Genomic DNA, 14,423 nt, shown 5'->3' with positions numbered 1-14,423 from the left:
TGGATGAGCTAATCTCCCGAGCCGCCGCCCATCCATGGGTGGGTCCACGGTTGCGGCTCTACCAAGTCTCACATCCTTGGAAGGTTGGAACGTTTCGCATTCCATGCAGGAAAATTTACTCCATACGAGCCATGCAACTAAAATAGGACTTTTGGTTTTTGCTCTTTTCACTTTCAAAATCTATTCTTTTCGGTAATTGATTACATATTTCCGTTCATTTTTACTCGTTTTCCTTTTGCTTTTAGTGAGGTTCTGTTTCTACTCTGACTCTGCGAGATATATTGTTTCTGACTGAGATATGCATTTACTTACATTCGGGATTTACCAACAATCAAAATATTCCCAATTTTCTTTGTCGGTAGATAGACTAAATCTTGAAGCGAGTTTTGAGAAGTCGTCACCAGACAACCTGTTGCATATGTAACATGACAGCATGCTCGAGATAAAATGGTTTCAGTACAGTGTCCACAATGTCATCCTCGACCCAACGACTTTGCCAGTCCGGGTGATACATAGCCTTGATATATTCCCAGTACTCAGGATAAAATCCGGCCATCTCCCAATCGAGTATTCCAACAACCCGCTCACCACTGATAATGATGTTTCGCGGAGAAAAGTCCGCGTGGGTGAGCACTGTTGTATGAGATGGCATGGCTCGAATGAGTTTTGCAACATGCTTAATCCAGGAGTTCGTCGTCTGGTTGATGGTCATTGCCCGGACTAACCCCTCATTGAATTCGGTCTCCGTTTTATATGGGCCAAACCCACCCTGTTCGGCACAAAAGACAGGATCCTCACAAGCTGAGCCATCAATAGAGCCGATAAAATTGCCTTCAATTGATCGTAGCTCGGACATGAACTTTTGCAATTCCGAGATAATCTTTTGGCGCCGTGTGTCATCCATATCCTCAATAACATCGCGAAGAACCTCCCCTTCAATGTACTCCATAACAATGACCCCACGGCCAATGGTTTCATCGACATAAGCGTTATAAACCTCTGGAACCGGAATGGAAGTTTTAGAGCGGATGAACCTCATGGCTTCTGCCTCGGCGAGGCGACTTGGGTCGCATAATTTTACTACCGTTGTGTTATCCACACGAAATACATGGATCATGGTATCTTCCACGAGACGGTTTGAGTCGGTCAAGTCTGATGGTGATATTCTGCGATCCATGGTAGCACAAAAAGGAGGCTTCGTGGCCAAATGGATTAAAGACCAAAGATCGCGTCAAGGAACACTTTTCCGTTCGTTTTTCGGTGCTGAAACCACTTCTAGTGTGGCCCCTAGGGAATGTTACTCTAACGAATGTTACGGCCTGATATATACCGCTGCAATGAGCAATAGACGCTATGTTTGTCCTTATCCTTTGGCGCCCGGTTAAATAGTCTTATGTAACCCCCTATGTCACATGATACATCACGTGAGAATTTGCCTAACATATGTCTGGGCAACATCTCAACTACCACTACGGAGTACTCCATACATACTATCAGATATCTCATGTATATGTATATAATTATGAAGGTTCTGAAACCGTGCATCGGGCCGAATACGTAGTATACAACGCCATCCATCATCCACCACCCAGCCATTTATCCAGATCTAGTCCATCTGCGCAAACACTTCCAGCGCCTCATGTAACCTTCCGAATACACCGCCATGCCATCCCTTCAACGCTTCCCACTCCTCCACCGGCAACATACCCCGACTCATGCGCAACCACCCCCCAACAATGAAATCCGCATAGTTTGCCTTGCCCCCCATCAGGAACGGCCCACTCGCATCATTCGTATACAACTTCGCAAGTCCACCCAAAGTCTCCTCAAACGACCTCAACAACTCCTCCCTCTCCTCCCCACCAAGCGCCAAAGCCTCCCACGGCACACCCATCCTCTTCGAGAACATAGCCTTGCACTCCTCCGCAACAGCCGGATCAAAAGGCATGCCAAGCGCCATCAGGCGTGCATGCGCACTAAACACAGCATCGACATTCGTATTAAACTTCGCGTACGCAGCAGCAGGCCCCTCCGCGACCTGCGCCTCTGCAATCGGCGCGTAAAGTCCCAAATCCCGCCCAAAGACGAACTCCAGTGCCTGCGCCGGGAATAAGTCTCCCGCCCCCGACGACGGGTATTGTTCCTGTAGGTATATCGCGATCTCTAAGGAGTCGCCCACTGTGCGCCCGGTAGCTGGGTCGGAGAGAACAGGTAGGGTTTGATAGGGGGATCCGTCGACGAATTTGCGCGAGGCGGGGATGTTGAGAGCGCCGCGGACGGAGCTGATGGCGAGTAGGGGTACCCAGGTTGTTTTGTAGGGGACATTTTTGAAGTTCAGGGCGTAGCGGCTTTTCCAGGGATTTGGGGAGCAGGAGGATTTTGTGACAGGAGGTGCTAGAGCGATGTCATAGAAGGTCATTGGGGCCGTGGGGGGTGACATGGTTGAGGTTGAGGTTGTGAGTGTCACGGCGCCCAGAATTTTCACGAGGAATTGGAGTTCAAGGGGTTGGAGTGTATTACACTAAGGGAATCGGATTGGAGTTTCCAAGCTTGTTTTGGGCTGTTAATTGATCCCTGGAAGACGAGATCTATATGTCGATTGGTGTGGAGGCCCCGGGGGCGGGACTGGATGAGTCATGAAGACTCATCTACGATGTGGGGACTGATGGGCCCGCATGGGGCTCATAGTTACATGTACGGAGTAACAAGGTGTACGGAGATGTTAGAACCGAGTCTTAACTTGTAGGCAAAAATAGTGGCAAATATAGTTTTCAGGCACCACCGGATTGTAGTTTTGGCTCCAAGTAACATCCCTGCGGAATTATGAAGAGACATGCCCTTCTCCCTCGGCAGGTTTCACGGCGACAGCAAGTAGCCATAGTGAGGTTATTCACACTTCCTAAATAGGAAATTATCGGGATTGAAAGGAGGTGAGTTACTACAACGGTATTGCTTCTGATCGAGGGAGCATCTGCGGAATATCCTTTTATTTGAGTACTCTGCTTTTTCTTAATGCACGAAAAATTTTACCAATTAGATTTACAAGCTAAGATATATGATAAGTAGTCACATGTATGCGCAAGTCAATCTGCGCAGGGTTGGGAAGCTGACTCGGCACCCCCCTCCGACTTTTAACAATGCCTCACTTACGCCTCGCAAAATATTACCTGGTGAGATCAAAGGAAACAAAAAACAGCTGCGGCTGATAGAGCTGACTGATTCAAGAACTTTCAAGGTTGAAGCTATCTTGCACATCCGAGACAGCCAGCCGACACAGCCGGCTTCCCATACCAGCAAGCAACATTAGATAAACCGTAAAAGATTCGACTCTAGCGAGCGTTTGGCTGTTCAACATCCTCTCGCTCTCTTGTATTATGTCAGAACGAACTATTCGATTGTTTTTAGGAGACTCACTTGTCTTCATTGCGGGTCCAAAGTACTGCCAAGTCTCCAACCGGCAAAACGCATGGGAACCCTATGGACCCAAACAGTTGAACAATCAACAGGTAAAAGCCGAGTAAACTAGCAACAAAGAGCGAAGCTCCAGCACCCTGGGAGAAAGATCGGGTTAGAATCCAGTCAAAATAGCAGAGAAATAATGAGAATGATACTCACTTTTACACACCGATCACCAACAGATGCATTCCCTTGGCCTAGTTGCCAATAGGCCGCGGACAGCAGAAGGAAAACCATGAGCAGTGAGAGGAAAATGAGAGTGTATACCACATTGATACGTGTTGCACAAATCATGAAGATGAACATCAAAACGGCCATAGTTATGAATAGGAATGCTGGTTTCGTCAGAGCTATTCCTCAAATTTGAGAGTCTTGGTTGCCCTTACCATAGGTATTCATAAAGCTTTCGCTGGCTAGCCCGGCAGCTGTATCGGTGGTTGACGAGGAGTAGGGAGCTATGAAGTGTGAGCAAACTCATATCATGAGGGTAGAATGATATATCTGAACAAACTGACCGGCTGCATTGAAAGCTGGAATCATCGTGGCTGCAAACGCAAACCAAAACCCGCCTTGGTGAAGTATCAGCAACATGGACTAGTGAGCGAGGCTTGTATCATGAGATAGGAAGACTTACCAATAGTGCCAAACACAACACAGGGGAATGTATTTCCGATGATGAACTCAAGAATACTCGTAATAAGCAACAACAGACCACCAAGGAAAATGATAGGTCCACTGTTCAGTTCATTAGATGGGGCTCTCTCGATCCATTGGTTTTCTCACATGAAAGCAACTCCATTTCCACTGGCTCCTCTCCAGCCCATCAAGCAGCATGAAACGGGTGTGGTGGTAATGACAAAACCTCCTAGTGCTCTGCATGTTCAATCAAGTCAGACAAAATTGCCGTGCGTAGAATATAGTATTCAGAGACTCACAATGGTGTCGGATTTCCAACCTTCTTCGCTAGCGATGATTGGCGAACCGTCATAGGACTCAAATAAAGCCTTTCAAATTGTTCCGCTGACAGAGTCACTGACGTTGGGACTGTAGTGAGAGCATTTTGTGTGTTCTCCCTGTTTTGGAAAGTGGCCTTCGACTCGCCATTTTGACTGGCGAAGCTGTCCATTCTGTTCTCGCTGGGATGTGACATGGCTCTCTCTGGTTTCTTCAAAGAGTAGAAGAATATACTATAGCAGGTAATGAGAATGGAAGCTCTGAAAGATAAGCCTCGTTGTTATTAATTTGCGGGGACTGTGGAACCTTTAACCTTTCCCCGGACTTTGTAGCTGACGTGCACCACGGGGTAATTGATATTCACTCATTTCACTGTAAAACAGGGGGAGTGGAGAGTACAGTCACATTCCTTTCCACCGCGTCCAATCAGACGGTTAATGTGGGATGTCTCGATTTTCAGCAAGACCGGATGAGTCCAGAACGGGGAGTGAGCACAATAACCGGTGAAAATAGACAGGGGGTCAACCAATGTTGTGTATCGATGTGCTATGTCCCCAGGTTTTTAACTTTGATGATCGCTACCTTCGCTGAATCCAAGTTGCCACATAAACTCTGTGCCAAATAAACTCTTCCGTCCGGGGGTTGACCCCACAAATATGACAAGGAGTTTGCTAGTCTTTTTGCGGGGAATGCAGATCAGATGATCCAAAAAGTATGTTGGTGGATTTGAAACTGGGAAATCATCGCCAATTGCCAAGCCTTGACGCGTTGAGTTCGGGGCCATGCGGTTCCGAAATGGCCATGCGGAGCCGCACAGCTGAAATTACGATCGGCGCATTTCTTGCTGATTTTCCCCGCATTATTTTGGACTGAAGGACGGCCCCGATATTCCCATCTGGTGAAGGGAGCTAAACCATTGTGAGAACTATGTTGTAGGATGGCCAAACATGCGGAGCCGCTCAGAATGACGTTTCAAATTTGTTATGGCAGTCGATGAACGTAGTCTTGATAAACACCTTGGTGGCCATATATTGCGAGGACCCTTGGTGTTAGTAACCTTCGTGAAGAACCTTTTATCTAGGTATATATAAAGCCTGATTCCAAGTTCGTCGCATCGACAAACGTGACACTATCTTATCTACCTTCCTTGAAGATCCCACACTACACAAATTGAAGATGACTAGTCTGAACATGGCACCTCGCACTGAATTCGAGCTCCCGCGCCCCCGCAGAAAGGCTAGAAGATCCTGCTTGTATTGCCAAAAGGCCCATAAAACATGCGGTAAGCTCAGGGATACCCCGCCTTGTGGTCTCGAACAAGGGTAGTTTGAGAAGAATAAACTGACAAAGGCGGTAGGAAATGAACGCCCCTGTGGGCAATGCGTGAAGCGCAAGATGCCGTCACAATGTGTTGATGGACATCGAAAACCACCTAAATACCTCAATGGAGGTACGAAGAAAGCATCCAAGGCTAGCTCGTGTCGCGGTGTTACTTCCCTGCAGCAAACCCAGCATCAAAAAGAGAATATCTTGAATACTACAAGCTATGAGTCAGTCTGGCTTTACTTCAGCACTATTGCATCCTTATTAATATGGGGTATAGCAACGAGATAACTAGACAACAAGCCAACGATGAGAGACATATCCCAGACAACAGAAGCGACCCATTTGAAGAAGTCTTTGATGAAGTCATTGACTCAACCTTTTTCGACGAACAATCGAGTTTCAAATTCGGAAATCAAGCTTGTGGCGGAACTATCTTTAAAGGAAATGACAATTTCATGCCCTTCTTCTCAGATGCGGCATACTCGACGTCGTCAGAGAGGTCATCCAGCGTATCTGAAGATAGTGAAGTGGGGACGCCATGCCTCGCTCTGGATGACAGCTTCGGAACCAGCTTGGCAAAGATACATATGTATGCAAAAGAGGAACCATATTCCGGATTTGCTATCAGCAGTGGCTGGTCAAGCACATTCTTTCCCCACGGGATCGAAGAAGAACCCCATGGTTTCTGACTAGCGCAACCAAAATATACGCAAATTGGTTCTGCTAATTTTATGACTGGAAGAGAAAGAGAGATGGGCCCTGTGTGTTGGATTCTCGGAGATTTGCCCTTTCTGGGACTTTCCCCCTCGCCATCCTCTTTTTTTTTTTTTCGTGTACAACATTGAAATTTCGAAATATGATTATACCAATATTATTCATGATGACCTAATGGCCAATATTGCAAGGCGTTGATTTAGTCAAAAGATGTTAGATGTATCTCTTGCGATGCCTTGAGGGTTAAGCACCAAGCTTCTTGGATATTTGCCACCGACCGTCTGCATATCCATATTTTCGGGCCAGAATAGTCCCGACGTCATTTGTGATCCCGAGATCTTCCTGGAAACGGACAAAAAGGATTTCGGTGAGAATCATCTATCCAATCGCAGTAGCTACCCGTGCGGCTCCGCATGGCGGGCCGTGCGCGATCCCCGCAAACCTTCCCCGCATTGCCTCTCCTGCATTTCAAGTTCTTGGATCATACACACTGAATCCCAATCAGTCTACGCGTTGCAGTATTCCGGGTGGTCTGTCATCGTTGACACATTCCGGTAGCCCGGTCTAATTGCCTCAGATGGTAGGAAACATGAGAATCGATGCGACAGGTCCTGCCCCGCCTTTTACTACCCCGGACATCCCCACCCGACATGTTTAGCTATAAAGCTCCAATTGAGGCCCGGCAAACAATCCTCAATTCACCAAAGAATCAATCTTCCACACACTTATAACTCATTCCAACCTTTTCATCTCATCAATATGTCCATCCCCGAGACACAATGGGCGCAGGTCGCCGAGAAGATCGGAGGGCCACTTGTCCTCAAACAGATCCCCGTTCCTAAGCCCGGTCCTGATCAGATTCTGGTCAAGATTCGCTACTCTGGCGTTTGCCACACCGATTACCATGCGATGATGGGCCACTGGCCCATCCCCGTCAAGATGCCCCTGGTCGGTGGCCACGAAGGAGCTGGAGTGGTCGTGGCCAAGGGTGAACTCGTGAACACCTTTGAGATCGGTGACCACGCTGGAATTAAGTGGATCAACAGCTCGTGTGCCGAGTGTGAATTCTGCAGACAATCTGATACCCCTCTGTGCGCTCACGCGCAACTTTCTGGATACACTGTCGATGGTACCTTCCAGCAATACGCCATCGGAAAGGCCGCCAATGCTGCTAAGATCCCCAAGGGCGTTCCCCTTGATGCAGCAGCTCCAGTGCTCTGCGCTGGTATCACCGTTTATAAAGGCCTGAAGGAATCCGGCGTTCGTCCCGGCCAGACAGTTGCTATTGTTGGAGCAGGCGGTGGCCTCGGGTCACTTGCACAGCAGTACGCAAAGGCCATGGGTCTACGCGTAGTCGCCATTGACGGAGGCGAGGAGAAGCGAGAGATGTGTGAGAAGCTTGGCACAGAGGTACGATCATGAATCTCTATGCCCTGACATTCTATGGACGCTAACAAAGTCGAAAATAGACTTATGTCGACTTTACCAAGTCCAAGGATCTTGTTGCCGACGTGAAAGCCGCAACTCCCGATGGTCTTGGTGCTCATGCCGTGATCTTGTTGGCTGTCTCGGAGAAGCCTTTCCAACAAGCCTCAGAATATGTCCGCTCCCGAGGCACAATTGTTGCCATCGGATTGCCCCCAGATGCATTCCTCAAGGCCCCAGTGATTAGTACTGTCGTTCGTATGATCACTATTAAGGGAAGCTACGTTGGTAATCAACAGGACGGTGTTGAAGCTCTCGACTTCTTCGCCCGAGGCTTGATTAAGGCTCCATTCAAGCTGGCGCCTCTGAAGGATCTCCCCAAGATCTTCGAGCTTATGGGTATGTCGCACTGTCACACTGCTATTTGGACTTGAAGCTAACTCGAAACAGAACAAGGCAAGATTGCCGGCCGCTATGTGCTTGAGATGCCGGAGTAAATAATGATTGGTGAATCGTGCTCTAGGCACAGATTATGGACTGAGAATATGCTGTATATAGGAGTGGAGAGTTAGGTGTGGATTTCTGGGATTTGTAAATTGAGATACTGAATTTGAATGACGTTCAAAGGTTGATACACTTGCCATATTATTCGCTGATGTTGGGTTTGGCTTCTAGAGCTATGTCTTGCATTTGACTAGTCTCCACACAACCTCGGGAACCACGAGCTTATTATCAAGTTTATTATCGAACGGGGACGCCCCAGCCGTGGACCGAGCGGTTGCGGACAAAATAGAGTACCTGCCTTGTGTTGCGTGAATGACTATCAGTGATAGGCGAACTATTTACACTTTGTACGAGCCCGCTAGATTGAAAGTTATTTGATATAGAAGCATGATACTAGTAATAAATGCAAATGCGCCGTTACTCAAATAAGATGTTAAACTTGTGTTATTGTCTAGGTGGGAATAGCTGGAAATAATTGATCTTACCAAAAAATGATCCATTCGGGACCGCTGTATCCCACACCGAGAGCTTCATCACAGGACCAAAAGACGGGGTTGCTTCATTTCCCGCTTCCAACACCCGACGAATGATAGCGGTCCGGACGAAAGGAAGTGCCCATCACAGCCAAAAACGGAGGCAGGGGGTTTGCTACCCCACAATTAGCGAAAAACATCGGACCGGCCTTTATCGATTGCGATGCTTTCCCCGCGCTCCCCCACCCCGATCATTTTCGCCACCCGGGTCCTTTCCAGCAGCTATATAAGGGTGCCTATGGTTCCTCACAATTCTCATACATCTCCCATATCTCACATCCTGTTCAGTCTATACCACCGACTTCTCTTTCCAACCATGGCACTTTTCCAATCGATTAAGACCCCCGTGCTCACATATGAGCAACCTTTGGGACTGTAAGTTTAACAAACCTTAATGATCCTGGGCAAGAAACTGACAAAACCATAAGATTCATCAACAATGAATTCATCAAGGGTGTGGCCGGCAGAACCTTCGAGACAATCAACCCTCACAACGAGAAGCCTATTGTCGCCGTGCACGAAGGCGCAGAGGAAGATGTCAACATTGCCGTGAAAGCTGCTCGTACCGCACTGAATGGAGAGTGGAAAACAATTACGCCATCCGAACGTGGTCGTCTCCTTCTTCGTCTTGCAGACTTCCTAGAACGCGACATCGAAACATTGGCCGCTATTGAAGCACTTGATAACGGCAAGTCAGTGACAATGGCCAAAGGGGATGTAAATAACTCCGCAGGGTGCCTGCGGTACTATGGTGGCTGGTCCGACAAGATTTACGGCCAAACCATCGACACTGATAGCAACAGCTTGACCTACACGCGCCACGAGCCAGTGGGTGTCTGTGGCCAAATTATTCCATGGAACTTCCCGCTCTTGATGTTCGCTTGGAAAATTGGCCCTGCTCTGGCCACCGGAAATACAATTGTTATCAAGACAGCCGAGCAAACTCCCCTTTCAGCGCTCTATGTCGCCAAGCTTATCAAGGAAGCCGGATTCCCCCCTGGAGTGGTCAATGTTATTTCAGGATTCGGAAGAACTGCCGGTGCAGCAATCGCCTCTCACATGGATATTGACAAGGTTGCTTTCACTGGATCGACTCTGGTCGGACGTCACATCATGAAGGCAGCAGCCGATAGTAACTTGAAGAAAGTCACTCTCGAGCTCGGCGGCAAGTCGCCGAACATCATTCTCCCAGATGCGAACTTGGAGGATGCAATCGAATGGGTCAATCTGGGTATCTTCTTCAACCATGGACAGTGCTGTTGTGCAGGCTCTCGCATTCTTGTTCACGAAGACATCTATCACAAGTTCCTAGAGCTTTTCAAGAAGCGAACAGAGCAGAACAAGGTCGGAGATCCGTTCCATTCCGAGACCTTCCAGGGACCGCAAGTCTCGCAGCTCCAATATGACCGGATCATGGGTTATATTAAGGACGGAAAGGGTGCTGGCGCCACTGTTGTCACTGGTGGCGATCGTCATGGCAGCGAAGGATACTACATTCAACCCACAATCTTTGCTGATGTCGACGAGAACATGACGATTGTCAAAGAAGAGATCTTTGGACCTGTGTGCACGGTGCAGAAATTCTCCACCGAGGAGGAGGCTATCAGAGTGGCCAATTCCACAAACTACGGTAAGTACTCCGAGATGTTACATTCCATTTGACTTCCATGATCTGACTAACGGATCAAAATAGGCTTGGCCGCAGCTGTCCACACCACAAACATTAACACTGCCATCAGAGTGTCCAACGCTGTCAAGGCTGGGTGAGTCAATTGAAAAGCAAAGCTAGTCTCTGAGCTTCATGAATTTGCTAACATATCTTGCAATAGAACCGTCTGGGTTAACAACTACAACACCCTTCACTACCAAATGCCATTCGGTGGTTTCAAGGAGTCAGGTATCGGCAGAGAGCTGGGATCATACGCCCTGGAGAACTACACGGAGGTGAAGACAGTCCGCGTTCACCTCCAAAAGTCGTGAGCTTCAGATCGCTGGGAAGGTTTTCAATAGCTGTTTGGTTCCAATTTGTAAATACCATAGAAAATCAACTCTACATATTGAGTATTGAGTGCAATGTGCAGAAATCATTCTTGGACGTAGCTACTGTAAAAGTTCTTGTAGGCCGTGCCCAGTCAGCCAAGCATATCAATTGATTACATCATCAATTGATTGGAGAGCTGGTTCATCAGACCAGAATAAGGATAAATTGGGCGGGCATTCTGTGGGGAAAATCTTACCCCTTAATGTATGTAAAATCACAACCACGACGCTGCCTACCCGTTCAATTGGTCGATCACATTGAAGATCAATCTCTGATATTTTAGTAACTGCGGGCGAGCCCGTGACCACATCCCGTGACGGTGGGCTTATACGATTGACTCGGTCTCGGTGAGACAATTGGCCGATCGGCGTCATCGCAAGAATGCGCCACCTCCTGCGCTGTAACCTGAGGTCAACCAGTGCTGTTCACAGCCTTGGATTCTTTACACGTCAGACCCAGATGTTTCTATTACCTGGCACACCAGATATTATCTACTTGAAGCATTCTATACTCGAGCAATGTCCAATCACAGTTCCTCTGGACCGAAGATGACTCGTGTCGAGCCATGGACGGATACAAGCCCTAGCTCCCCCACTTTTACCTTTTACCCCACTTAAACTCACTCCGCACTCTGCAAAGTTCACGTGTTCCCCCAGGAATTATGAAATATCTTGGTCTGGAGGCCCCTTTCGTACTTCTTCCGCATATCGGGGCCACCCATCTGCCTTCTTTCCGGTACATATAACTCACCAATAATACATGCAATAGCTTAGCATGGAAGACTCCCGTCGGCGTCAGCTTCATAGCTGTGATCCATGTCGCAAGGGCAAAAGAGGCTGCGACGCACCTGTTCGTTAACATGTTTCTGTGTCATCCACGGCGGTCGCTAACTTTTATACTTAGAAAGATCGCCAAAAGAGCACATTCAGTACTTGCTCAAACTGCACACGATGGAAAAAGGAGTGCACATTCAACTGGATCTCCTCAAAGCGCGTGGACTCGAGAGGGAGTCGAAAACGAATCAAAACCAACACCGCAAAAGCATCTGTCGTAGGCTCTCATGACGAAGCTCTTGAGGAGATACTGCGCTCTGCACAAACGCATCCCGCCGATCTTGGAGAATTGCCTGAATTGCTTGGGTCCCCTGAAACCTCGGATTACGCCTCGTCCTCATCATCGTCACACCCGGAAAATCACTTTATGGAGTCATTCCAAACCCAAAATTCAAGCGATGACCAGTCGCAATCATTTCCATGGGCGATGAACATCCCATGCGATTTGCAAATTAATAACTCAATGCCGAATGGATCCCCAGACTCCGCGGAATCAGACGCCCTTTTGGATTTGGCACCAAGTTCTGTCGGCAGCACATACAGCTTATTGCCACAACAGGAATATACACCCACCTCTGATCTTATATCAACGGTTTCAACGTGGAAACCGAGTCGACAGAAACATCCGTCCGAGTCTGCGTCTGACCGAAGCTCAAACACGCCACCGCAATGGAACTTTTGCATCGCGTCCGAAAATACAGCTAAGCAAAGCGCTCGGGCGACAATGTCGCGCAACCTAGTCCGCATTTACCACGACAGCATGGAGAATGCTTTGTCATGTTGGTTGACAGAGCACAACTGTCCTTACAGTGACTCGATCAGTCAAGTGGTTCCCGATCGAGGCATGAAAGAATGGGGACCGAATTGGTCGAACAGGATGTGTATTCGGGTCTGTCAGTTGGATCGAGTATCATCCTCAATACGCGGCAGAGCTTTAAGTGCGGAAGAAGATACAAAGGCAGCTCGGGCGCTTCATCTAGCGATTATGTCATTTGCATCTCAGTGGGCTCAACATGCGCAGAAGGGCACCGGTGCGTCGGTCCCCTCGGCAATCGACAATGATGAGAGGTCGATCCGACAGAAAGTCTGGAACGAAGCACGGCACGCTTTGGAGCATTCGAGCAGTATTCCGTCTTTTCGCATCGCCTTCGCGAACATAATTTTCTCTTTGACACAAAGTCCGCTGGACAAAGGACAGGAAACAAGCTTGGGGGAGCTTTTAGAGAATGATCGCGCTCCAATATTTTTGGAATCTGCCAACCGTCAAATTTTCACTTTCCGGCACAAGTTCACGAGACTGCAGCGGGAGGCTGCTCCTAAAATGAGAGGGCTTGGGAGGGGCCCGATAGACCAGACAACGGCGAATGTGCTGGGAATACCACAACCGTCGGAGCCTCCACTTGATCCACTCCTGACTAGTCATGAACACCGCACTACGCTAGATCTGATGTTTTGGCTAGGTGTTATGTTTGATACCCTGAGTGCTGCAATGTATCAGCGCCCTTTAGTAGTGTCGGATGAGGATAGTCAAATTTCAACAACTTCGCCAATAGGAGAGCCCAGAGATCCGATTAATTTCGACCCCTGGAATATTCCAAGCAATGCCCACGGGAAAGAAGACGTCTGGGGAGATTTATTTCTTCGGTCTTCAATACAACGTCAGGGATCGAGCCAAATCCAGCCGAGGTGGCCATGCTCCTACGAAGAAGCCGCATCCATACTTTCAGAGGCGACTCCTGTCAAAGTGCTCCTTTACCGTCGGGTGACACAACTTCAAACTATGGTCTACCGAGGCGCAAGTCCCGAGCATATTGAAAATATTATCCAGAAGACCCTCCTGGTCTGCCAACACTGGGATTCCACATACCAGAGTTTCATGGTTGATTGCGTCACCAACCATGAACTGCTTCCGTCTCGCATACAGTCGTGGTATGTCATCCTCGACGGCCACTGGCACCTCGCCACGATGCTTTTGGCGGACGTACTAGAGAGCATTGATAAATGCAGACTTGGCTCTGATCTTGCACGTGAGGCTCGACAAACTACACACTTGGTTGCTACGCTTAGAATGAATAATGCGTTGGCAGTTGGTGGACTTGCCCGGGCTTCGATACAAGGGCAGGAATCGTTCATGAACCATCATTTCCACGATTCTCTCAGTGAAGTTGCCTTCCTAGTCGAACCGTGGACGGCTGTGCTAGTTCATTGTTTTGCCAAGGCGGGATATATCTTGGTAGAGAACTTGGATGTTCCCACAGATCAGAAGATGTATACTGAGTGCTTCCGGCAGAATTGTGAGTTTTTGATCCGTGCGCTTCAATACCTAGGAAGAAAGTCCGATATGGCTTTCTTGGTGGCTCGGAGTTTGTTGAGGTCTTTGGAATCAAAGCTTGCCTAATCATCATGAGGATCGATTAGCCACTATGTTCTATATGAAAGATAATGCTATAATAACAGTAACCAAGTTTAATGATCTTTTGATTCATGAATATGTAACTAAACAATAATATGAAGCTAAAGGCTGAATACAACCAATGATATATATTGAGCGTATTCATATTGACACCAACAACCAGGTGGCGCTAGTTGTGTACGCAAGGTGAGTTACTCGTTCCTAGAGGACTATTTTCATCGCCA

At 48.0% G+C, this 14,423-nt stretch overlaps 7 protein-coding genes across 7 annotated transcripts; 4 read left to right on the top strand and 3 right to left on the bottom strand.

Annotated features, from left to right (window-relative positions):
• Nucleotides 1-397: 397 nt before the first annotated feature.
• Nucleotides 398-1,177, bottom strand: LCP9604111_1287 (aminoglycoside phosphotransferase family protein; the record flags this gene model as incomplete). Its single annotated transcript, XM_039076594.1, has 1 exon — nucleotides 398-1,177. One exon carries the CDS (start codon nucleotides 1,175-1,177, stop codon nucleotides 398-400), a length of 780 nt encoding a protein of 259 aa, XP_038933835.1.
• Nucleotides 1,178-1,606: 429 nt separating this feature from the next.
• LCP9604111_1286 (glutathione S-transferase family protein) lies at nucleotides 1,607-2,440 on the bottom strand (the record flags this gene model as incomplete). The annotated part of the gene is made up of 1 exon (XM_039076583.1): nucleotides 1,607-2,440. One exon carries the CDS (start codon nucleotides 2,438-2,440, stop codon nucleotides 1,607-1,609), a length of 834 nt encoding a protein of 277 aa, XP_038933834.1.
• An 889-nt stretch (nucleotides 2,441-3,329) lies between these two features.
• On the bottom strand, nucleotides 3,330-4,582 carry LCP9604111_1285 (uncharacterized protein; the record flags this gene model as incomplete). Its single annotated transcript, XM_039076572.1, has 8 exons — nucleotides 3,330-3,366; nucleotides 3,415-3,551; nucleotides 3,616-3,791; nucleotides 3,843-3,911; nucleotides 3,972-4,025; nucleotides 4,091-4,191; nucleotides 4,240-4,329; nucleotides 4,392-4,582. 8 exons carry the CDS (start codon nucleotides 4,580-4,582, stop codon nucleotides 3,330-3,332), a joined length of 855 nt encoding a protein of 284 aa, XP_038933833.1.
• A 1,004-nt stretch (nucleotides 4,583-5,586) lies between these two features.
• On the top strand, nucleotides 5,587-6,425 carry LCP9604111_1284 (Zn(II)2Cys6 transcription factor domain-containing protein; the record flags this gene model as incomplete). The annotated part of the gene is made up of 3 exons (XM_039076561.1): nucleotides 5,587-5,692; nucleotides 5,768-5,960; nucleotides 6,014-6,425. The coding sequence occupies 3 exons, from the start codon at nucleotides 5,587-5,589 to the stop codon at nucleotides 6,423-6,425; spliced, it is 711 nt and encodes a 236-aa protein (XP_038933832.1).
• A 784-nt stretch (nucleotides 6,426-7,209) lies between these two features.
• LCP9604111_1283 (zinc-dependent alcohol dehydrogenase) lies at nucleotides 7,210-8,372 on the top strand (the record flags this gene model as incomplete). Its single annotated transcript, XM_039076550.1, has 3 exons — nucleotides 7,210-7,860; nucleotides 7,920-8,274; nucleotides 8,326-8,372. 3 exons carry the CDS (start codon nucleotides 7,210-7,212, stop codon nucleotides 8,370-8,372), a joined length of 1,053 nt encoding a protein of 350 aa, XP_038933831.1.
• An 856-nt stretch (nucleotides 8,373-9,228) lies between these two features.
• LCP9604111_1282 (aldehyde dehydrogenase family protein) lies at nucleotides 9,229-10,892 on the top strand (the record flags this gene model as incomplete). The annotated part of the gene is made up of 4 exons (XM_039076539.1): nucleotides 9,229-9,287; nucleotides 9,341-10,542; nucleotides 10,606-10,675; nucleotides 10,742-10,892. 4 exons carry the CDS (start codon nucleotides 9,229-9,231, stop codon nucleotides 10,890-10,892), a joined length of 1,482 nt encoding a protein of 493 aa, XP_038933830.1.
• An 835-nt stretch (nucleotides 10,893-11,727) lies between these two features.
• On the top strand, nucleotides 11,728-14,184 carry LCP9604111_1280 (Zn(II)2Cys6 transcription factor domain-containing protein; the record flags this gene model as incomplete). The annotated part of the gene is made up of 2 exons (XM_039076527.1): nucleotides 11,728-11,802; nucleotides 11,857-14,184. 2 exons carry the CDS (start codon nucleotides 11,728-11,730, stop codon nucleotides 14,182-14,184), a joined length of 2,403 nt encoding a protein of 800 aa, XP_038933828.1.
• Nucleotides 14,185-14,423: the final 239 nt, after the last annotated feature.

This window comes from Penicillium roqueforti (genome assembly GCF_015533775.1).
Source record: "Penicillium roqueforti strain LCP96 04111 chromosome Unknown scaffold_01, whole genome shotgun sequence".
NCBI lineage: Eukaryota > Fungi > Ascomycota > Eurotiomycetes > Eurotiales > Aspergillaceae > Penicillium > Penicillium roqueforti.
The sequence above is the reverse complement of the archived record's forward strand: the minus strand, read 5'-3'. Positions and strand labels throughout refer to the sequence as shown.